The sequence below is a fragment of the Zonotrichia leucophrys genome, chromosome 15, assembly GCF_028769735.1.
Source record: "Zonotrichia leucophrys gambelii isolate GWCS_2022_RI chromosome 15, RI_Zleu_2.0, whole genome shotgun sequence".
In the NCBI taxonomy this organism is placed as follows: domain Eukaryota; kingdom Metazoa; phylum Chordata; class Aves; order Passeriformes; family Passerellidae; genus Zonotrichia; species Zonotrichia leucophrys.
In genome coordinates, this window is record NC_088185.1 from 2,863,990 (window position 1) to 2,887,190 (window position 23,201).

The window sequence follows — 23,201 nt, forward strand, 5'->3', positions numbered from 1 at the left end:
GACCGCGCGCGATGACGTCAGCGGCGCACGCGGCGCGCGGGCCCGGGGGTGCGGGCGGCGGGCGCGCGCCGGGGCCCGGGGAGCGGGCGCGGCCCCGCGGCCATGCGGGAGCAGCTGGAGCGGAGCCTCGGCGAGTGGCGGGAGCTGGAGGAGGAGTTCCGGCAGCTCCAGGTGAGCGGCGGGGCCCCGCGGGGCATCGCGGTGCTTCCCCCGCCTGCGCGGACGCGGCTTCCCCCGTGCTGCCCTTGCCGGTTCTGCTTCGCATCGCGATGCGGGGCCGGCCCCGGCTCGCCCCGCCCGGTAGGAGCGGGACCGGGGCTCCCCACGGCCGGCCGCATCCCCGGGGCCGGAGGTGCGGGCGGGCTCCCCCAGCCCTCGCCGCGGCCGCGGGGTGCCCGCCCGGAGCGGGGATCCCGAGCATCCCTCCCTGCACGGCCCCGCACACAGCCCGGGCCCCGCTTCTCCGAGCCCCGGCCGTGCCCCCGATCCCTCCGAGGATGCACCGCGATGCGGTGCCGCGGTTCCCGCTGCTGGAGGCAGGATGGGAGAAGGGGACGCGGCGCGGTTGTGCTGCAAAGAGCAGCGCGGGCAGCGCCTGTCCCGCCGGCAGCTCCTGGCCGGGTCTGATCTCCTTTGGTGGGATACGCCGGGTCCAAGCGCTGTTTTTCCATCTTGCAAAAGTGCATTGAGGGGCAGAAAGGTCTCGGAGTGGGGGCCAAGAGCTGTTCTACAAGATGCTCTGACCTCCAGAAACCTTCCTTTCCTTCCCTGCTTGTTATCAGTGCTGCACCTATACACGTGCTTAAAATCTTAAAGCCGGTTTTAAAGTACGACAGGCTGTTCTCACTCTGGAGGCTGTTTTAGCCTCTTTTAGACTGTTAAACAGAACGTGCATGCAAAAAAAAAGTGTGATCTCCACATTTAGCTTGTTTCTTAATTAAAACTCAGTTCAGGTTGTACTCCTGTTAGCAGAAACGAGGGTTGGGTGCTGGGGGAGCCCATCTGGAGTGGTTTTTTGGTCACTTGTTTCCTGTGTGCACCTTCTCGACAAACTCCCTGCCTTAGTCTGACCTAAACCACAGTAAATGTCAGTGATTGATTGTCCCTGCCTCAGTTTCCCCACCTGGAAAAGGAAAGTAGAAACACTTTTTGGTGGGGTGGCAGCTGCTGGTGGTCGAGGTGTGAGGATTAGTGCTGTAGAGGTGTGCTCAGCTAAACCAAATGAGCCTCAGTGAGAGCTGCAGTGCCTGTACGGGGTTAGTTTGGTTATGAAGGTCTTTACATCAGACACTGGAGCTTGTTTTGGATGTTCTTGTAAATAAAGAACAGCTACCAGGTGGGTCCTAGCAAGGAGGAGAGCAAAGGTTTGGATTGTGTGGTTTCACCACCATGTTTGTGCTCTGGGAAGAGCAGTGGGAATTTCCTGTGGTCCGTGGTGTTGGTAGGTGAAGCAGTCGTGTAACCCACACTCTCTTGGCACCAACTCTCCAAACTCTGTTTTCCAATTTATTATAGGTCTTCAAATTGGCTCAGAGGTCATTGCTTGGTGCTTGGAGAGCCCTTCCTGAGACCTCCCTCATGGGGAAAGGGTGAAATCCTTGCAAAGGGTGGAAAAGCAGAGCTAAGGGCAGGGAGGGGTGAGAGCAGAGTTTCCTCTCAATGGGTTTGCAGTTGGTGAGCGTGTCCTCGTTATGGCTGAGCACTAATTGGGGGCTTCAGGGGACCAATGAGCTGTGATAAAGCAGTTCCTCCCAGGGAGCATCTGAGGCCACAGGCAGGGACATCAGTTCAGCTCTTTAAACCAGAATATGAGGCTGTAGGTTGCTTGAATATCTGTGGGGTTGGGATGGCAGTGATGGCCAGAGGTGCCTAAACCCTCAGCCATGGATTTATGCCTGGTGCTGTGTCTTTCCCTTCCCTCCCCCACTCTGTTAGGTCCTCCTTTATTTTCTCCAAGATTTAATCTGGCTGTGAAATTGGAGTGCCTGCTCTGTGATTTAGCCACCATTTGATGGGCATGGATCAGGATCAAATGGAGGATTAGGGGATTCAAGGATTAGGGGCTTCATTGCAGGGTGGGATGGCAGTGAGAAGCTCCTGAGTGGGAAAGCTCTTTAAAGAGGCAATGAGATGAGTGTAGAGGATGCTTTTCCTCTTGCAGGGAATTTCATCAGTGTCCATTTAAGCCTTATTGTAGCTGTGCTGGTTTGGCATCTTCCCCTCCTTGCTTGTTAAAGGGGTGCCTGTTGTATCCCATAAAACCAGGATTTTCCTGGTTTCCCTTGGAGGTGAGGGCCAAATGCCATGAATAACCTAGGAGGGCTCTTCCTACCAACCACCTCCTCTTCTCCTGCAGGAAACACACAAAGTTTACAGGCAGAAACTGGAAGAAGTCACCAGCTTGCAGACAGCCTGCAGCAGCTCCATACAGCGGCAGAAGAAGACACTGAGGGACCTGAAGCACAGCCTGCAGCGGTAACGGGAGGGTGGAGGAGGCAGGGATGGGATGGGATGGGATGGGATGGGATGGGATGGGATGGGATGGGATGGGATGGGATGGGATGGGATGGGATGGGATGGGATGGGATGGGATGGGGTGGGATGGGATGGAATAGTTCTCCTTCCCAAGGGCTGAAATGCTTGGATTGTCTTTTACTAGACAATCTATATTGCAGTGCTAAAGTTGTTCCATATTACAGCCAAGTAATTGTTCATTACTGCATGAGAGAGGGAGCCCTGTAAATAAAGACATTTAAGGGAGCTGCTGTGGGTTTCTTGCTTGCAGTGCTTGCTGTGCATTGCAGGGCTGTGCAGCTTTTGGCTGTGCCAGGTGAGCAATGCTTTGCTCTGTAACTGCACTGGAAGAGCAGCATCAGCCCTTGAACCTGAAGGTGTGACTTGCTCCTGGGCGGATTTACAGGAGGGAACTGTCTCTGGCTGCCTGGCTGATCCCAGGAGCCATGGGCTGAATTCCTTGTGTGCAGCACCTCTGACACCACAGGCTGCTGGCTCTGCTGCTCACTGCTCCCTGGTTAACATTAATTACTAAAACCACAGTTTGTCAGTAAATCATCAGCTCTGTGTCCTGTTAGGTCCTGAAATACTTCATACCTGAAGAGCTGCAGCTTCTGCAAGGGCAGTGCCTGAAACCACACACAGAGTTCCCAGGGTGGAGAGAATTCCTTCAGAAAAACAAAATATTCCCATGCAATCCTGTCACTGAGCTGATGGAAAGAGAAGCTGATTTATAAACCAGCTGCTTGAAGTAACCTACAGCAGCATAAACCTGGCAGTGAAATAAAGTCGTGATAAGCCAAATGGTTCCTCAGAAATAAAGGAGCAAAGCATCAATTCCCAGAGCCAGCTTTTTAACAGCCTGGATTTTATGACATTATTTTCCTTCAAATAAAAAGGAGGTGAAAACACGAACAGGAATATCTTGTTTCTGTGTTCTTGCAGGTGCAAGCCCAGAGCGAGTCCTGAGGAGTTTGCTCTCATTCAGGAGATCAGCAGCCAGATCAAGGAGAGGCAGAATGCCTTCTTTGACATGGAAGCCTACCTGCCCAAGAGGAACGGGTATGTGCTCCACCAGGGAGGCTTGTGTGCTCCAGGAATTTTGGATTTTAAATGCTCACAGAAAAGCTCTTTGTTCCCGAAGGAAAAGGTTGAAGAAAGACATGTAAAATTGGATTAGTCATAAATCTCTTGCTGAGCTGCTGTGTCAGTTGTACACAGAATTCATTAGCTGGGAGTGGATGTAAATGTGTGTGGGCAGTGCAGGTTTTCTGTTAAAATGACAGTAACCTGCACTGGCAAGGGATTGTGCAGTTCACTGTTCCACACTGATGTTTTCCTGGGCTAATTTTTTTGAGGGCTGAATCAGAGCAAGACTTTTCTCTTTTTTTAATAATATTTTTTAAACCAATTTAACTTTTCCTTCAAGCGGGGTTGCTAGGACAGAATTATGTCAGTTTTCAAGGACTTTGTGATGCTGCAACCCCTCAGAAGTTTCTAACATAAACTTTTCTTCCAAATCCTCCCTGTGTTTGGGTTTGGCCAGTGCACACTGCATATATTGCCCTTAGACTGTAGTGCAAAAAAGGGACCAGGAAAATGAGGCTTTTCAGTAACTTCTGGGAAATGCTGACCAATATTTCCATGTGTAAAGCCTTTTCTGTGGTCTTTCTCTCCAGTTTGTATTAACTAAAAATGTCCAGCAAATGTGGCTTTGGCAGAGCCACTGTCTCATCACCTCTCTCTAGATCATCCTGTGGTGTTCAAATAAAACAACTTACTTGGGTCTGCTCTTGGCTTTTGTCTTCCAGCCTGTACTTAAATCTGGTGCTGGGAAATGTGAATGTCACTCTCCTGAGCAACCAGGCAAAGTGAGTGAGCCTCCCCACGTGTGTGAGTTTGGGATTCTCTGGGGCCAGCTGTGGGTGTGGGCTGGAACCCAGAGAGGGAATGGGTTCCTCTTAGACCTGATGAGTGAAATGTTGAGGGTGGGTGACTGGACTATGACATGGGGATAAGCTGACATCTTCTGTACCTCCAATTAATTCAATTTATCACTTGCTTTTAAGCCCAGCTCAGCCTGTAGCCTTAATTGTAAAAGTGTTTGGAGTTTTTTCTGTGCTGAAAAATGGTGCTGGGACATCTAGGCATACAGTGCTCCAGAAAATGGAGATATATATGTATTTTTAAAATCTTGTCATGCCATCCCAGAAACCAGCTCTGATGGACTTAGGGCATTGTGTTGCAGCTGAGACAGACCCTCCCTGCAGGCAGAACACTGCCTTTCACCACTCTCCACTGCTTTTCTAAGGGTTTCAGCAAAACCTCTGTCTCTGGGCTTGGTATTTGGCTTTGTATGTGGCATGAAAAGGTGAAGCCACATTCCAGTCAAACATCTCTTTGTGTCCACAACTGGCACCTGTTTCCTTCCAGGTTTGCATACAAGGACGAGTATGAGAAGTTCAAACTTTATCTGACAATAATCTTGTTACTGGGGGCTGTTGCCTGCAGGTGTTTTCTCCACTACAGGTAAGATACATTTTTATTTCTTATCAAGTGTTTTGCATAAAATTGTGCTGGGTTTGACTTATCTTACGTCCTGTTAAGGACAGTGAGACAGCTCAGGTGCTGTTTAGGCTTTGAGCAGTTGGGCAGCAGGACACCTGCTCTTCTTCAACTCTGGCAGGAGTTGTATTTTAGCCAGTTGTTTTTCCTTTTTAAAAGGAAAGTCCAACATCACGTTTCCTGATGATGCTAAAAATTGATGTTGTTATTCTGGCATCGTGCTGTCATTGGGAACAAACTGCTGGTTGTACGTGTGGGCTGTCTCAGGCAGAGACCAACACTGTGCTGCAGCTCTGGGTAACAAAAGCAACAAAAAAGAATTTGTGTGAAATAATCAGACTTGAAACATTACCTCTAGGTTGTGATAAAGTGTCTGAGCACCAACAAGCTTCCATTATCATTTTGCTTAAAAACCAGGAAGGTGTTGGAGCCACGCACTTCCACTCTGTGTGTCTGAATGAATGCGGGATTGTACCAGGGGTGATGCTGCCCCAAGTCCCCTTGGCTTCAGGAGTTTGCAAATGGCAAAATAAAGTTTTGGTGTTTTGCTCCAGAGCATAATGCTCTTCCATTCTTTTAGTTGATTGGATTGATATAGATCTCATGGAATCTCCTCATTGAATTAGCCTGGACAGGCCTCTCTAAATTGGATCATCTGCTGCTTCTGTGGTGCTTTCTCTCCTTGAGCAGCACTTAATGTCATCCCTGCATACCTGCTTATCAGCTCAGGATCTGCAGGGTTGGATCCCGGGGTAGAAGGGGCTGGAGCCTGGCAGTGCTGGCCGTGTGTGCTGTGCTGCCTGTGGGTTACAGATGTTCAGGATGGGACTTTGTGTCTATATCCTCACTTGGGCAGGTTTTCATCTAGGAAAAATCGTGGTTTTATAAATGCGTCTTTATAATTAACAAGAGGGTTTTTTACTGTGTGTTTTTTGTGTTTACCAGGGTGACAGATGAAGTGTTTAACTTTCTGTTGGTGTGGTATTACTGCACGCTGACGATACGGGAGAGCATTCTCATTAGCAATGGCTCAAGGTACAGTGCCCCCTGCACAACCATGAAAGCACGGAATGTCCTTAGGGAGAACCAGGCAGCAAAAGGGGATTCAGCCTGGCACTGAAGCCCAGCAAATCCAAGATGCTGATGGCCTCTCTGCAGAGTCTCTGTCTCTCTCCTCCTCCCTGGTCACTTCCAAGGGCACCTGAGGTTTGGGGAGAGAGCAGCTGCAGTTCCTGAGAGTCCCCAAGTTATTGTGCAAGGTGCTGGCTGGGTTTGGTAGCTGTAGGCTGTAGATGGTCTGGGGTGTGTGTGCTGCCCTGTGCTAGAGGTCACACTTCTTTGGTTGGAAATGCCTCAGCATCCCTTGTGCTTGATTTGGAACATCTGCTTTTTTCCCATTTTTGGATCATTTTTTGCCTGTAAGGCTGGACTTAATGCTGAAATCCATGTTTCTTGTCTAACTGCCATGTTTTTTACTGCTCAGGATCAAAGGCTGGTGGGTGTCTCATCACTACGTTTCCACGTTCCTGTCTGGAGTGATGTTAACGTGGTGAGTCTGCTCCTGCCTGCTCGAGGTGCTTCAGGCCTGTTTCATGGTGTTTACATCATCTGGGCATTTAAATCCAGTGTGACCATGAAGCTGTGGCCACAGGACATATGGCAGCGTGTCAGCCTTAATATTTGTTTGATGTTACAGATGTTTTCAATGATAAATACAACACTGTAAGTTTGTATTTACATTGCTGGTTAAAAAAAAAAAAGGAAAGAAATGCAAACCCTGTGGCTGTAGGGCAGTAGTAGGGCTGGTGATAGCAAAATCTCTGCAAGTCTCCCAGTTTCTGTCTCTGTACTTAAGGAAACAAGCAGCACTTTGCTATAGAGGAAGGACACCACAAAATGGATGTTTGGTGCCTTTACTGAGCCTTGATTAGAGAGTTAAAAGCCAAAAATTCAAGTTACCCCCTAGCAATGCGTGGTGGTCAGACAACCCAAGATGCACCCCCTGTGCAGCCTGTCTCAACTTGGGCATGAACTGATGAGTTAATGATTAAAAATTGTTTTAAAACAACAGAAGCTTCTGCCCTGAATCTGTAAGGGGCTGACAGTGGCTGGAGCAGGCAGTCCTTGCCCTCCATCTATCCTGAACTGCCCTCAGGATAAGCAGCACAACCACCCCCTGTTGCAGTGCTGGGATTCTCCATGCAGACGATGCTGAACGGTTTTGCTGCCTGGAGAAAACTGATAAAGGATGAGAGGGCACAGCATTTATCCTTGTTAGAGAGGGGAAACCTAATCAATGAGAGCACTTCCTGTGGCTGTAGCACCTCTCAGGGCTCCCAGTGGGTGGAATGGGCTGGGCACCAGCTGCTGGTTTGTTTGCTAATGGCATCAGGCCTGGTGGAGAAGGGGAAGGGCTGGATGCATTGGATGCTTTTAGCAGATTAATGGAACTCCCCATGTTCTCTTCCAGGCCCGATGGACTCATGTATCAGATGTTTCGCAGTCAATTTTTAGCATTTTCAATATTTCAGAGTGAGTATATCTTACCTTGCTAATTCAGGGGGTAAAGTCATTTTGTGTCATATGTGCTTAAAAGAAAACACTTTCATTTGGTAAATACTGGAATGTTAAACTGTAGGAATATAAAGATAGTGTACAAATATGCAATCTAGAAATATAAGCAATAATTAAATGCTGTTGGATTAAAGATGATTAAAGTAGTTTGATACTTACCATATTTCTGAATAACCAATGGAGTGATGTTTTCTCTCTCCTTCTCCAGGCTGTGTTCAGTTCTTGCAGTATTATTACCAAAGGGGCTGCCTCTACAGGCTCCGGGCTTTGGGGGAGAGAAACCACTTGGACCTTACAGTAGGTGAGCTGTCCTGCTGTGCTTTCTTTGCACAGGTTTGGGGTGCAGTGACAGGGAGGGAGAGGGCTGTGTGCCCCCCATGGCAGAGCTGTCCCCTGCCTGGCTGCCTGCGTCCCAAGGCAGGATGGGCAGTGAGACTTTTATCCCCCTCCTCAGGTCCTGTAGGTCAGGAGCAGAGGAATCTGATCTTTGTCAGCATTTGAGGAGACTAAGATGGAGGTTTTGGTCATCCCTAACTTTATCCTCCTCTAACTACCCCAATTGCAAACAAATCTTTTCACTTGACAGGAATAGCCCTTATGATGGTGATCTGGGTGGGAGGAGCTGCAGGTTCAGTCCTGGCTCTTCTGTGCTCACATTCTGCCTCTTCTGTCAACCTTTTCCAGAAGGATTCCAGTCCTGGATGTGGCGGGGGCTGACCTTTCTCCTTCCCTTCTTGTTCTTTGGGCATGTAAGTTGGGAGATCCCCTCCTCCCTCTGTGGTGCAGTGTCTGCTGCTGCACCACCCAGAGGTGCTTTGGATCACACACAGCCATGACAAACGTTTCCAAGGCTTAATTCTTTTTGCTCATAATCAAATTGCCTTTTTTCTTTTCCCCTCTGCAGTTCTGGCAGCTATACAATGCAATCACTCTTTTCAGATTGTCAAGGCACAAGGAATGCAAAGAATGGCAGGTGTGTGTTGGCTCTGCTCAGAAGAAGCACAGAGCAGGGCAGAGGGGGTGCTTGACCACATCCTGAAAGATATTTGGGCATCTGACTGCATTTAAATATCTCAGGATAATGCAGCACAGAGCCTGTTCTGTGTCTGGTAGAGCCCAGCAGTGCTGAATATAATCCATGTTGTAATATCACAAGGTAATAAACGCTGCTTCCTCTTCCCTTTCAGGTTTTTGTGTTGGCTTTCACATTCCTGCTGCTGTTCCTTGGGAATTTCCTCACTACTCTCAAGGTGGTGCACACTAAGCTGCAGAAGAACAAAGACAAGGTGAAGAAGCTGTGACTGCCCCTGTTCCCAGTGTGCATCCAGCAGGGCTGGGTGTGGGACAGACCCTGCCCAGCCCCAGCCAGGCCATGGGTGGGCTCAGGACTCGCCTGTCCCTGTGTCTGGTAAAGGACTCTGCCAGCACAGACTCAGTATTAATGCAAGCATGGCTCTCCAGTCACACTCCTGCTATTTATGTATATTTAATATAAAATGTATTTGCTTCTGGGGGTTTTTGTTCTGTATATAGAGCAGCATGCACCTGCCTGGCCAAGCGCCAGCGTTGGGGGAAATGTGGGACCTACTGTAATTCCAATTCTGGAATGATACCTGACACTTTGCAGTTTTATTATTTAAATTCTGGGTATTGAATTTATTGAGGTTTATGAACACTCTGGGTGGATCAGTAATACAGAATGAATGCTGTTTTTCAAGGCATATTCTCAGTGGCAATACTAACCTGTGTGTACTGTGAAAAGAAAATACTCATCTTTGTACCATACTGCTGCTATATACACTTCTAAAAAGCTATTTAAATAAGAGGAATTCCTCATTTGAAAACAAAATCATGTGAACAAAAGCAGTTTTTAAATGGCAGGGAAGTCTGCTAGCCCTTTTCCAGGGAGACCAGGTCATTTGTCCAGGCCTGAAAGAACCTAAAATAAACCATTCAATATGCAACTGCCTCTGCCCTTTTTTAGTTACAAGCACATGGCCCTTGGGTTGGTTTTTGAGGTTCTGGAAAGGGGAGGACAGGCTCAGCTCAAATATTAAATACTTCCTTTAGATGCTGCACTTGTACCAATAATGAAGAGAAGGGAAATGCTGGGTCAAGGGGATGGCAGGGGACAAACACTGACTGCTACCCTGCTAAAGTCCTTGTGCTGCTTGAATTTGCAGTCACGCATTGGAACACCCTTCTTTGGGTGCTGTAACTTCTGTACCTCCTCAGGCAGCTGCAGCACTGTGCCTTTCCCAGCAGTGAAAGGCAGCACAAAGCCCAACCTGGGCACATCCTGTGGCAGTGTGAGTGGCAAACAGTGCCCTCCTCCCCAGAGGGTGCTCACCAGGGCACAGACAATGCACCACAGCCTTGAGATGGAGTCATCACTCCTGTTGCTCAAGCTAGCAAAATTCCCTTTGCTGTGTCAGTGTCCTGTGGGCATGAACAATAAACTGCAATTTGCATGATTTCAACAGTTTTCACACCAGTTGGGCTGTGTTTTGCTGTCTTTTACACGCCCTGTAAGGTTTTTTGTTTTACTCGAACTCTCAGTTTATGAGATCTAAATTATTGTCTGTTGAGAGCAAACTGGAACCTCGTTCTGCAGGGATGAGTAACATGAGTTCTGCAATCTGAGAAACTCAGATTAAAAAAGCCAGAGAGATTTCCACTGGGGAGCTGATGGTGAATGGGTCACTTCCTGAACGTTGGTGTTTCAGTTTTGTACTGAGTGAGGTGAGGGGTGGTTCTTTTAGTGACAAGTGCAGAAAAGGCTGCACAATTCTTCAAGGTTTTTCTATAGTCAAGGATGTGTACAAACTTCCAATCAATTTAATTTCCTGTTTTAGGCTTGTAAGTATTCAAAAATCTTAATTAAATCAAAACAAGTTAGGAAAAAAATAAATATTTTTCAAGGGTCAAGACCTGTTTACCTGCATGTAAAATAATAATGGTGGCTTGCTCCAAAACAGGTTTGCACCAGCTGATCATGTACAGTTTGCCTTACACAGAAAGCTTTCAGCAACAGCTGTACTGCAGGAACCTCATTTCCCCCCTCAGGTTTGGTTTTTGATGAGTGCAAACCAAGGATTGATTGTTCCTGCAGTCTGAGATCTCAGTGAGAACCAGGAGATAGGAGGCACATGGACCAGGGGGTGCAGTGGGAGCCTCCCTGATCCTTAGACAACTGACACCTTCATCACAAAAGGGAAAATTTTAATTTGTACCAGCAGAGATGATTTCACAAGTGAATGAATTTTTCCTCCAGCGTGCACCACGATTTACATCTGTCTTGTATTAAATAGGCTGTAAATGTTTATCACAAGATTGACTTAACATTGCATGTAGTAGCTGCTTGGAGTACTTCTAAATTTGAGTGCTGTAAATTAACTGTTTCCCATGACACTCCATTATTTAATTGGAGCAACTGATGTATTTCCACTGCTAAATGTATTTCCACTTTCCATTCCAGCAGCAGGCCTTGAAGAACTCTGAGGTGCAGGTCTGCAGAGGGGGTGGTGGATGTTCCATGGGCACTCAGGGGGCAGCTTGAGGCCAACTCCTGCCATTGCCACCAAGAAATTAACTTGAAAATGTTAATACAGAACTTCTTCTGTCTCTTCTTCTGCCTGATAAGCTGCTTTAACATTGCTGCTGAAAAATGTGAGTTTTCTACTGGAAAAGGGCAGTAAATTGTAGCTCTAACATGCCACAATTATTTTGCAGAGGAAGAAAAACTCCAACACTAAGTTCTATAGTAGCAGTTGCTGTTCATTGCAGTTTAAATAGTGAGTTGTTCACACTTAGAAGCAAAAGCCAGATGGGTGAAGGCACACAGCATGAGTTAACTGTGATAAACAGCTTTGAAAATTCCGTGAGAACAGCATAACAAAAGTGCAAAAATACTAAAAATAATTAAAATTTCAAAATAAAAATTATCCTAGGAATACAAACATGTTTTCAAAAAAGTTTTTAAAGTGAAACTTGTACAAAATCTGAATCACTTGGCTCTCGTGCAGTCCAGATCATAACACTGAGCACACTTTCCGTTTCCTGTGGCCCTTGGCTTTCTTCATGGCACTCAGTGCAATGGTTGTGGCTTCTTTAAAAACATTTTCTATGTTCTCACGACATTTTGCTGAGCATTCCAGGTAAATTTGTGCATTAATCTCCTTGCAAGCTGCCTCACCCTGGAAAGAACAGAAAGGTAAGAAAAGATGTAATTTTGGTGATGAGTGAAGGAAGGTGAGTTGGGAAGAAAGGGAAATAATTTGTACATCTTTGCAATCCTGAAGAAAGCAGCTGCCTCTGAGAGCAGTGCTAGAGTGTGAGTGGCATTGGTAATAAACTGAAGCACTGTAAATAAACTTGGTGTTTTTCCACTCTGCTGAAACAAAGCCTGGCCTAAGAGTTCAGAGCATTAGAGACTCTTGAGATGCACAGTCCTGATAGCACAAAAATATTCTCAGTATTGAATTTCTTTACACTAAATGCTGAGGTAGGTGTTTAAGTGAGGATAAGATGTCTTCATGGTGGTATTTTTTTCAGGCCTGACCTTAACTATTCTGTGCTGTCACCTTTAGGAATGAATGTCACATGCAAGGACAGAATCTGCACTGATGCCTTGCCTTGTTTTGCTGGTGCACATGCAGGAACCTTGACTTCTGCTCTGAAGCATCACAAGGGCTCAGCCAAAATCCTCACAAAAACAAAGGGGTGCCTGCATTTCTCAGCCATGCAATGGGAACATGCTTGAATCTGAAATATTTCCATGCAATGCTGGTTGTGTGGAATCACTACAGACAAAGCACAGTGATTTCTTACTTGTGATCCTTTTATTGTCCCTGCAGAGCCAGCCCCAAGTTTGACTTGTGGGCCTTTTACTGTGAATTCCAGGTCTGCAACCCATGGCTCACAGACTCTGCAATTATTCATTGTCATCTCTGGGAGTGGGGTCACTTGGGCTTTTGTTGGAGGGGAGGGTGTTTCTTCATATTTAAGCAGTTTGTCTCCTTCCAGTTGTTTGCAAGCTGCAGTGGTGGCAGATACTGTTCAGATCCCCTGTGCCTGGCATGGGAAGCATCACCAAGGTGCCCAAGGTGCCATCAGCTGTAAAAAACTGAGGTAGAGCATATTTGAGGGAGGAAAAACCAACTGGGAGGGCTCACATAGGAGACAAAGTTTGTGTAACGTGTCAGCCCTTGAGTTTAACTGCATGAGGCCTCAGCAGACTGGCCAGAAGTGTCTGTTGCTTGCCTGGAACCTCTCATGTGAGGATGATGAAGGGATTTATTCATGAAAACAAGGGACAATCTGCAACTGTTCACAGTGACAGGCTGGGACCTCATCTTGCATGCAAGGGAGACAAACTAAAAGGCCCAGCATGGTTTTGTGGTGATGCAGTTGCAGTTTATTTTCCTGCTGTTTAGAAGTGGTGATTCACTCAAGGTCACCGTGCACTTGACCCTGTTCCCTGGACGTGTGGCTCAGTTTGAAAGCTGCTGTTCTTGCTCTGAGGTGAGAGGAGAAGGATGGCTTTGTAGTTTAGAAAAAAGAAAAAGAAAAAGTGGAGGACCAGAGCAGACAGGTCCTGTGTGACATGGGACAAGCTGTTCCATCACTGTTTCTCCTGTGCCTAGGACAGCTATGCCAGTGACATAACACTACTCATTAATCTAACTGCTTCAAAATACTTAGAGATAATGATAATATGTAGTTTTCCTAAGATTACTTTAGAGACTACAAAGAACAGTCTCTCATGTCAGAGAAACCTTGCAGATGTTCTTGCTATTGGCCTTGAAAGGATTTATTTTGAAGTGGGATTTGCAAAACACATTTATTCCAGAACGGTCATACTGGAATGGGTTTCCTAACATCTCCAATCTTTATCACAGTACTGATCAAAGCACCAGTGATGGCTGCAGTGTAGGCTGATAACAATTATGAAGGAAGTCCAACAAACTTGTTAAGGCTTACAAACTTGTGACAGTAACAACCCAGCTGTGAAAGAAGAATGAAATGTCGTTAGCATAGAAGGCAGATAGTTGTGTCCTTTAAAATTGCTCATATTTCTCTTTACTTTGGCACTAAAAACGGGTGGTGATTTGACTATTTCCAAAAACAACTTTCAGAAAACTCTGTTAGTGCTGCCAACCATTTCTTGATCTGGATCACCTGATTTTGCAGCGTCTGTGATCACAGCTGTGAGGAGCAGTGCCATGAGGTGCTTTATCTGCTGCCAGCAGTGCAGAAGCAGTGAGCTTTACCTGGCTGTAGGTGATGGGCTCCTGCCTGGCAGCCCTGAGGCGGCGCAGCTGCTCCTTGTCCTTGCGCAGGTCAGTCTTGCAGCCGATCAGCACCAGCGGCACGCCCCGGCAGAAGTGATTCACCTCAGGGTACCACTGCGGGCAGCAAAACAAAACTTTTACATCTGGTTTTTATTTTGTTGTTTGTTTCCTGAAATCGAAACAATACAGCCAAGCAGTATTTAATATAAGTTGCAATTTTAGAGTTTTGGAGTTAGTCTAGTGGGAGGGTGCTCAACATGCACTATTTACAACCCAGAAATGTTTAAAAGTCCTACCCAAAGTCAGCTGCTTTATAAAAACATAGTGGCATCTGTCTCTATGCCAAAATGTTTATTTACCATCTGTCTAAATTCTGAGGAGCTCTTCTAAAGTCACATTTCAAAACAGAATTTGGACTAAGCCTTGCTTTGTTTTCCTGGTGCTATGTCCAAGAATGCTTTGGAATGTTACAAAATCCCAGCACAGAGAAGTGGTTGCTCTCATCTCTCCCCTGCAAATAAATACACACGTGATGGAAGTAGTCTTGCCTCTAAGATGTGCAATGTTGGTTGTGTGACATTGCTGCAGATACAGAGGTGATTTAATTGCTGGTGTTTGATCTTTTTAGTGAGAGTCAACCCCAGTTCTGAGCACTTAGGAGCCATGGAGAGGCGAGCCCAGGTCTAAGGTCTGTGCCCTGCAGCTCAGTGCAGGATGAGTGATCTGGGCACCCACACACCCAGGGTACAGGACACTAAAAGCACCAGCATTTCTAATCTGACATCTTGTCATATATCAGGCATGTGTAATTCATTTGGAAGCCTCTTACCTTGGCTGCTACATTATCATAGCTGGTGGGGTTCATGACATCGTAACAAATTAACACCACGTTGGTGTTCTGGTAGGAAAGGGGCCGCAGCCGGTCGTAGTCCTCCTGCCCTGAAACACACAGCATGGTTTGGGTGAAGAAATCTCTGTCCTGAGCAAGCAAACAATGGGGATGTGTACAGACACATTCTGGAGATCAACAACAATGGTACTATAATTTCATACTTGTAAAATTCCTTCCCTTGAGTACAGGGGATTCCCCCTCACTGACAAAAGGGATGGTTTCGAATACAGAACACATCCTTGGCAGGTTTTAATAAAAACCTGCTTTGTCCACTTGCTGAGGACTTAGAAGCAGCTCTAAACACTGACTGCCAAGTTGCTGCTCAAAAATAAAGTCATCAAGAGGAATATGACAATTATTATTAAATATTTTCAGTTTGACAGTGGCAGTCCCCATAATCATTTGCACATGTGATGCTGTGAGGAGAAGAAACACTGTATTTCCTAGACAGGAATGGTGAAGTAGAAACCTTGGTGGCAAACCTGCTTTTCCCAGCCTGGTGAGCTGAGAGGAAGCAGTGATTACACACAGGATTGTACAAGGCATGCTGCAGCATGAGCCAGGCTTAACTGGCCTTTGAAGCAGGACTCCCCAGCAGATCTGAGGGAATTCTGCTGAATTCTGGAAAAGCAGGGGATTTGTCATCCTTCTGATTAGGGATATTCTAGCACGTGATGTGACAAGAGGAAGCTGATTTGCTTCAGACCTGTGCTCTTCCCCTTACAGTAATCACCGTGCCAGGGGCTGAAGGTGTCTTGCTCTGAGATTAAGTTTGAGAAAGCAGCAATTCCCAGATACAGCTGGCAGCTCAGGAAAAAAACCCAATCTTTTTAATTTAATAAGGAAGAAAGCATGATTCAAGCAGTCTTTAGAAGGTGTATTTGTCATCTGAATGCTGGAATCAGACACGTGTCTGTGATGTACTGAATTTCCACAAGGAGAACTGGGATTGCTGGTCCTTCCCACCATCACCACAATCCACACTCAGATCAGAAACTGCCCTGCAGGGAAGTTCCACATCTCAAATCTTCATGTTGATATTTCAAATGAAGGAATGCAGAAAATTTCAGTGTGCCCCAACTTTACAGCAACGATTCCTGCTCTCAGTCCAAAGTCATGTACTCATCACTTGCCAACATTTTTGCCTCCAGTCTGAGGAACTGCAGATACTAGAAGGCCAATAATACTACAATATTTTTCTCCCTTCCTTAATTTAAATGATTGGTTGAGATAACTTTTATTCCAAGGCAATCCCTGCTGGATAAGCCATTACTCAGTTTGCCTGAGATGTTTGTCCAATGGGAATCTTGGACTTGGACCATTTTGTATCTGAGCTTCCACAACAGCCATGGGCTCTGTGGGGAGGTGCAGAACAAAGAGGGATTGATATCTCAGGGTTTAATCCAGAAATAATGCACAATGGACAAAATTATCCATGTTGTATAAACATTCAGAGCAAAGATTGTACTGCTTATCCCTTCTTATTCTCCCAAACCATCTACTTGTTTGTAACCCATTTGCCATTTTGTTGCTGAGATAATCCCTTAAATGCATTAAATACATGAGGTGCCAAACTTTTTTTTCCCTCCTAACTTCCTCTACTTCTGTGTAAAGTTTTCCTTGTTGAACTGAGTTTCTAACAACATAACTTGTAAAATTAAAAGGTCCTCTGAGTTGTTGTTGGCAATTGGTGAGGCAGACAGGGCTGTCCCTTAGGGAGAAACATGTTTATTTGCTTGGAATCTGAACAAACCTCTAAATTCACACCCTCCTGGATGGAATAACAGAAAAAGTGTCTGTAATTACGTGACACAGTATGTTGTATTGCAGGTCAAAAACCATAGCTATGCCCTGGTGAACTGCTCCTTCATCTTCAAATCCATTTGCAGTTATGGGTTTTAAAGCAAACAGTAAATGCCTGAGAAAATGCTGTGTAAAACACGGCTCTGTGTGCATTTGGAATGTTGGCTACAGAGTGCAGGACAGGGTGGGGTGCAGAGAGCAGAAGGGGAAGGTGAGAAGGCAATTGCTTAAGCTGTGTTACAGCTGGGTGGTTGCAGCACTCCCGGGGAAGGAGGGGGAAGCTGCTCTTTAGAAGCTCAGTGCAGCTCCTCAGCTGCTGAGGATGTAACGGGACCCAGATCAGGCTGTATCTAAACATAGACATCTCCCTCTCTGAAAACAATCCCCTTCACCCCCTGTCCTCAAGTGCTGCTGCTGAAATGCAAGAAAGGGCCTGGGAGAGTTTTTTTCTCTGTAAAGCTGCTCAGTCTGTGGTCAGAGCTAATTTGGCAGAGATTTGAGTATTTTTACTAAGAGTTTTAAAAAGGAGGAACAGAGGTGAACCTAAGCAGTAACTGAATTTCTATGCAAAGCCCTGTGTGTGCTTCCCCAAACACAGGTAGCTCTTTTCTTTCCCCAGTTAAAAATAAAACATGCTGTGGAGGAGTTGGTTAAGTATCTGCCTGTGTGTGAGCCCATCTGTGACCCCTCTGTCTTCCTTGATTCATTGCACCACCAGAGACTTCAAGTTTTTTTAAAGAAAAAAACTCCACCCAACTGAATTCACCTAAAATTTGCTAATTCTCCGCCAAGCTCCCAGTCCTGCGTGCCTCTGGGAGATGCTGTGTAACCACATGGCTGCAGGCAGGCCCTGTGCTGGGGAGGGAGCTCTGCTGGTGGCTGAGGGTGAGCAGAAGTGAAACCACAGGTCTCAGTCTCATGTACATGTTCACATCTGTCTGCTCCTCCTCACCCCTCTGCCCATGCACCACCAAAGAAGCGCCAGCCTGTGAGCTGCTTGCCAGTTATGTTTTTTCCCTATTCAGTTTAAAACAAATTAGGAAATAGACATTCTTGGCAGGAAGAAAACTGATAGAAGAGGACACGTGGGGCAGGAGGAGGGGCACACATCAATTAAAAAATTAGGGTTTTGTCTTACTCAGGCATGACTTCCTGTCAAAGTTATGAGAAATTATTCTCGCATTCAAGAATTCTGGCTTTTAAAATTTCTCTGAAGACCTTGTGCTTCTGTCATCAGAGACCTGAAAAACCTCTCTGGAGGCCTTGCATGTGCTTCCTGTCAGGCAGAGCAAGCACCCACAATGATGAGGCATTGCTTCCTCCCCAGCCCAGCAGTGCTCTGCTCTCTGCTCTGAGAAACTGCTGCACCAGGAATTGAGCCTGTGTCTGAACTGCGCCTGGGGCACCGACACTGCCCCCTTGGCATGGCAAAACCACAGAGTTCATTTTCCTCCCAGTGCCTGTGCCTCTGCCAAGCACAGCTGGAAGTGGAAACTTCTCATTGAAAAAGCAGCTGCAAAGGCTGCTTGCAGACAGACAAGTGACGTTACAAAGCCTTTACACATTGCAAATGTGCACCACCAACTTCCTGCAACAGCAAGAAGTGTTTGAGGAGGAAGACACAGTACCACAGTACAAAATACTCACCAAAACTTATTTTTCTGGTACATTTTAGGCTAATCCATTAAGTTCATTTCTTACCAAAATTCTTGTCAAGAAAAGAATACCTTTTATATCTTGAAATGCTTGTTTCTTAAGCTTTTTGTTTGTGTCCTCCTCCCTCAGTAAGTAGGACAAGATCAAATGTTTGAGCTGCACAGGACTCGACAATACAAAGAATCCTTCCAACTTTGAACAGCCCATGGAGCTGAACCTGTCCTTTACCTTTCCAAGATGCTGAAGCACACCCAGCTCTACTTACTGTTGCTCCAAGCAAGATCCTAAAAATACACAATTCTTGGTCCTGGTCTAACCCTTAAGGAACTCAACATCAGTTTTGTACTACTGAAAACAGGATGAGATTAAAATCCGTACTCAAGTGAGTCCTTCCTCTAGCAAAACTTCCAGTTACAGAAAGAGGCTGAAAAGCTGCTTGAATTAGAGTTTGACAGAGTTTATAGATATGTTACATAAAACTATGTAAGCAGCTTTGAAACAGAACCAAAATTCAGGTTTCCCCCCTCACAATGAAATGTCTTAATCCAGGTGACAATCTCCCTGCTTTCTTTCTTGCTGTGTTTTATGGAAAGCAGAAGAAATTTAACAGGAAGGGAGGAGACAAGTGTCAACAGCCTCAAGAAACTTGTAGCCTTGTGGCCATGGTGCTGTTTTGGGAGGTGAAAAATGTTGGGTTTCGAGGTTCCCAGAAGAGAGAAGGAAAGCAATTGCTCTTTCACACCAACCATGGCAGCTCCACTTCCCAAGGTGTCTCACAAGGCACAAAATACCCCCCACTGTTCTCCAGGGGAGCAGTGCTTTAGTCCAAATCAGTTTTTACAGCTGTGAATTCAATGTGCAGGGGACACACTAAGAGTTATATGCATAAACAGGGAAATTACAGGAAGTGGGGTAACAGTTTGAAGCTATCAGAGGGCAGATTTGCAATAGAGACAAAGGAGAATTTTTTCACAATGAGGCACAGGCTGCCCAGAGAAGCTGTGGCTGCTCTATCCATGAAAACATCCAAGGTCAGCTTGGGAAAGGCCCTGAGCAACCTGATCTAGTTAAAGATGTCCTTGTTCATTTTAAAGGTCCCTTCCCACCCAAGCTGCCCTGGTGCTGCAGTGAGCAGTGCCTGGGCTGCTGGGGGCTGCAGGGCTGGTGCAGAGATGAGTTTTGGGACACGAGGGGCTGTGCAGCCCTGCCAGGCTCAGGAGAGCTCAGTGCTGCACTGCTGCCCCTGCCCAGCCTGCTGCCACCTCTGCATCCAGCCCCTGCTCCTCACAGCCTGCAACAGACTCCAAAGGCAAATGCTGGAATGTGTGGCACGGGGATTTTAAATGAGAGCTAAGAACTATGTGGCAGGCAAAAAATCCACACTGACAGCAAACAAATATAAAAATCATGAGTGCAGTGGCAGGTTCTTGGTGCCAACACCCTGTATTAAGGAAATTCCTCTTTGGTTGCTCACACCAGATTCCAATCCTTCTCTTTTCCTCTTAGACCCAAACCCCTTGCCATCCAGTAAAAGGTATGTTATCCCAACTAAATGGACTTGGAACAGTAACACTGACCCAAGAAGACACATTGACAAATTGGGTGCTCAGGATCTTACTACACTGTAGTAAAAGTTAGCAGTGAAATTCACTTTTAGATTAAAAGCCCTTTAAATTATGTTTTCAGCTATCACTTGCAGTATACAAGAAGGTAAGTGTGTTTTATTACTATAAAAATGACTGGACTGCATTTGGTTCTTATTTGTCCTGGTGTAAATTTGGAACAACTCCACAGGCTTGAACTGAAACAGATGATTTACACTGAGCTGAAACCCAGCACGTGTCAATTTTAGGGTTCATTTAGGAAAGCAGCTGGGTAACAGAGTCTGGGAACTTTGAGTGAAGTTGAACACAAACCATTTCACAAGTTCTTCAAACGAACCTGAACAACTATCAGCATTTTCAAATAACTTTTACTGCCATGGCCTTTTGATTTTGAACACAAACCAGCCTTTTTCTCCTTCCCTATTCAATCACACATGGCAGCAGATTAAAATGTTTTCCTGGTTGATTGTATTATGCTTTGCATCTGGGAATTGGGTTTTAATACTTCCAGATATGGCTGCTATTTGATGTTTCGGAATTAATTAGGTTGTTAAGATAATGAATGAGTTGATGACCAGAATTGCCATTAGACAATCAATTCCTTTTTTTCTGAAAGGCACATTGATATGCAACAGGTAGTGGTGGTTGGTTTGTTTGTACTTTCCTCTCTGGCAGTTTTACCTGCAATGCTATGGTGAAATTATGCTGGTAGAGAAGAAATTTGAAAACCTGTCCAGCTTTACAGACTTCAAATATCGGGCTGATTTAAGCTGACACTGAAAAATCTGCTGGAACAGAAACTGGGGGTTGCGTGCGCTCACAAGAGCAACACTTTACAATTTCTGCTTATTTGCCTGAAGTTACGAAAGGCTGGGCCGGGTTTGGGCTCAGTCCCAGGCCAATGTCCCCGAGTGCTGCCCTGGCAGTGGCCGCACAGGCGCTGCCCTCGCAGCAAAGTGGAGCCCCTTACCTGCGGTGTCGTACAGGTTCAGGGTGACCTCCTTCTTCCCCACCGTCACACTCGTCGTGTACTTCTCAAAAACAGAGGGCGCGTATTGCTGCAAAGGAGAAGGATCTCGATGATCTCAGAGGCCTTTTCCAGCCTCAGCGGACTCAGTGATTGTGAGAAGCGGTGCTGGCGGGGCCCAAGCGCTGGGGCCGGCCCCGGCTGCGGCCCCCAGCCCCGCGGGGGAGGCAGCCCCTCACCTCGGGGAAGGAGCCCTTGGCGTACACCATCAGCAGCGACGTCTTCCCGCAGCCTCCGTCGCCCACGATCACCACCTTCACCTCCTTCCTGCCCGACGGGGCGGCCGCGGGGCCGCGGGGCTGCTCCGCCGCGCCCTCGGGCACGGCCCCGTTGGCCGCGTCCATGGAGCGGGAGCGGAGCGGGCCCGCTGAGGGCGCAGCGCGGCCGGGACGCGGCTCCGCTCGCCCTGCGCGCCCGGGGCGGGCAGAGCCGCCCGCGCCCCGCCGGGGATTGGCCGCGCCGCCGCCTCAGGTGCCGCAGGGCCCCGCCCGGGCCCCCCCGGACACTGGGGGAGCCTCTCCCGGAGCCGCGGCCTCATCGCCGGCCCGCGGCCGCCCGCAGGCTGCGGCTGCTCGGGGTCACGGCGGGAAGGCCCCTCAGGGCCGCCGGGGCTGCTCCGCCCGCCCTCGAGGCTCCATCCCCCTCAGGCCGCCGGGCAGCCCTCGAGGCTCCATCCCCCGGGACCATCGTGCCGCGTCCCTTTGCCCTTCCAGCCACACACGCCATCCCCATTTATTTATTTATTCATTCCCGTTCCATTTGCTCCCACAGGGAGCCCGTCCAGCGCCGCGCTGGATCCCGCCAAGGGGCCGGCGCTGAGGGAGCGCTGCAGCTCAGCCCCGGTGTGCGAGCGGGGCCGGGCACGGTGAGGGTGGGCAGAGACCCCCGAGGCACCCCCGAAAGGCACCGTGGTGCTGGCACTGCCAGTGACTCACTGCTTACTTTCCACTGATTTATTGCTTGGGAAAGAACCGACAGCTCTGCTCGTCATCTGCTCACCATCCAAGGTGAGCTGCGATGAAAATAACTGGAATTTCTCATTTTAATTGCAGGGATGTGGTGGCCCCAGGCTTCCATGTGGTGTTTTTGGTACCATGGATCACAGGGGATCACACAGTTGGGTATGTTTGGCTCTGGAAGGGGATCATAACTGCTGGATTATGTTTGGTTCCAATGCACAGGTCAGGGGAGTGACACTGAGTTTTGGCCAGACCTGCTCAGGTGCAAATCCACGGCCATTCAGCACAAAAAAACCCCCACATTTCTTTCCTGGCAGGAATTAGCACTGTAGTCTATCCTAAGTAAGTTTGTTTATAAGAAATAAAAATTTCCTCTTTTTTTTTTCATACCACTTGTGGAAATAACAACAAACCCCTAAGGACATGCTGGGGTGTAGCAAGACCGTTTAACTCAACTAAGAAAAAAAAAAAAAAACACAATTCGAGTAAGGCTTTTCATTTTCCCCTGCGCAGTTGTGTCACTAGATGGCCTCCAGACCCAATACAAACACCACTGCACTCGGGCAAGGAGGATCCTGCTTTGTGCACAGGGCGAACAAAAAGCTAGAAAAGGATATTTCTGCAATAGACAAGAAGAAGGACCTGTAATATTTAACACAGTGTCATATAACTCAAATTATAACAATAAAAAAGCGGTTAAATTCACACCTATTTGAAATTCACCCTTTTCCTATGGAAAAAAATGGATGCAAGCATATAGAAATTGTCAAAAAATGCTTTATGAGCCACAGGCTTATAAATCTTATCTGGAACACAGGAAAAGCCATCAGCTCCTGTCCAGTGTAATGGCTGAGAGCATTCCAATGGCACAGGAATGGATGGGCCAGGAAATAATTTGTTTTATCCTGAAATGATTTATTTGGACCTGGCTCAAACCCAATATCACACTATGGATGATACAATCAGCAGCTAGAGTTAACAGTCATCCTGTAACTGAAGAATTCAGGGGGATTTTTTCAAGTCAATTATTTCCATTAAAAGGGGATTTTGGGGGGGATAAAAGTATTTTGTGGTTCATTATTAATTTGTGAAGTTTTGCTTTTTCTTTTTGTTTTTGGGTTTTTTTTCCAAGTCTCACAAAACAATCTTTACATTTCTCACAGCTCTGTCTCCTTGTACATTCTATATAAAATTTAAAGAAACTTTTAGATTTGTACACCTTTAGATTTGGGATGAAACAACAAAAAATAAGCAGATTACAAATACAACTGTAAACACTCCTAAGTCTGTTTTTAAGTAATGGATGTTCTACTT

At 46.8% G+C, this 23,201-nt stretch overlaps 2 protein-coding genes across 6 annotated transcripts; one reads left to right on the forward strand and one right to left on the reverse strand.

The window, feature by feature from the left end:
* Positions 1 to 43: 43 nt before the first annotated feature.
* TMEM120B (transmembrane protein 120B) lies at positions 44 to 9,617 on the forward strand. 2 transcript variants are annotated; one of them, XM_064727057.1, is made up of 12 exons: positions 44 to 171; positions 2,357 to 2,475; positions 3,460 to 3,576; positions 4,326 to 4,385; positions 4,948 to 5,043; positions 6,025 to 6,114; positions 6,563 to 6,628; positions 7,550 to 7,611; positions 7,862 to 7,954; positions 8,338 to 8,402; positions 8,558 to 8,626; positions 8,841 to 9,617. In XM_064727057.1, the coding sequence occupies exons 1-12, from the start codon at positions 103 to 105 to the stop codon at positions 8,952 to 8,954; spliced, it is 1,020 nt and encodes a 339-aa protein (XP_064583127.1). In that variant the 5' UTR covers positions 44 to 102; the 3' UTR covers positions 8,955 to 9,617. The 2 variants fall into 2 exon arrangements, with proteins under 2 accessions (XP_064583127.1, XP_064583128.1); XM_064727058.1 differs by having other exon boundaries at positions 8,558 to 8,630; positions 8,841 to 9,055.
* Positions 9,618 to 10,858: 1,241 nt separating this feature from the next.
* RHOF (ras homolog family member F, filopodia associated) lies at positions 10,859 to 21,306 on the reverse strand. 4 transcript variants are annotated; one of them, XR_010442113.1, is made up of 6 exons: positions 21,108 to 21,306; positions 20,872 to 20,959; positions 14,776 to 14,885; positions 13,926 to 14,060; positions 12,484 to 12,778; positions 11,716 to 11,849 (listed from the first exon to the last, which is right to left on the reverse strand). XR_010442113.1 is itself a non-coding variant. In XM_064726633.1 (5 exons), exons 1-5 carry the CDS (start codon positions 21,270 to 21,272, stop codon positions 11,685 to 11,687), a joined length of 663 nt encoding a protein of 220 aa, XP_064582703.1. In that variant the 5' UTR covers positions 21,273 to 21,306; the 3' UTR covers positions 10,859 to 11,684. The 4 variants fall into 4 exon arrangements, 3 of the variants coding, with proteins under 3 accessions (XP_064582703.1, XP_064582705.1, XP_064582704.1); XM_064726633.1 differs by lacking the exon at positions 12,484 to 12,778 and having other exon boundaries at positions 10,859 to 11,849; XM_064726635.1 differs by lacking the exon at positions 11,716 to 11,849 and having other exon boundaries at positions 11,879 to 13,659.
* Between the last annotated feature and the right edge of the window lie 1,895 nt (positions 21,307 to 23,201).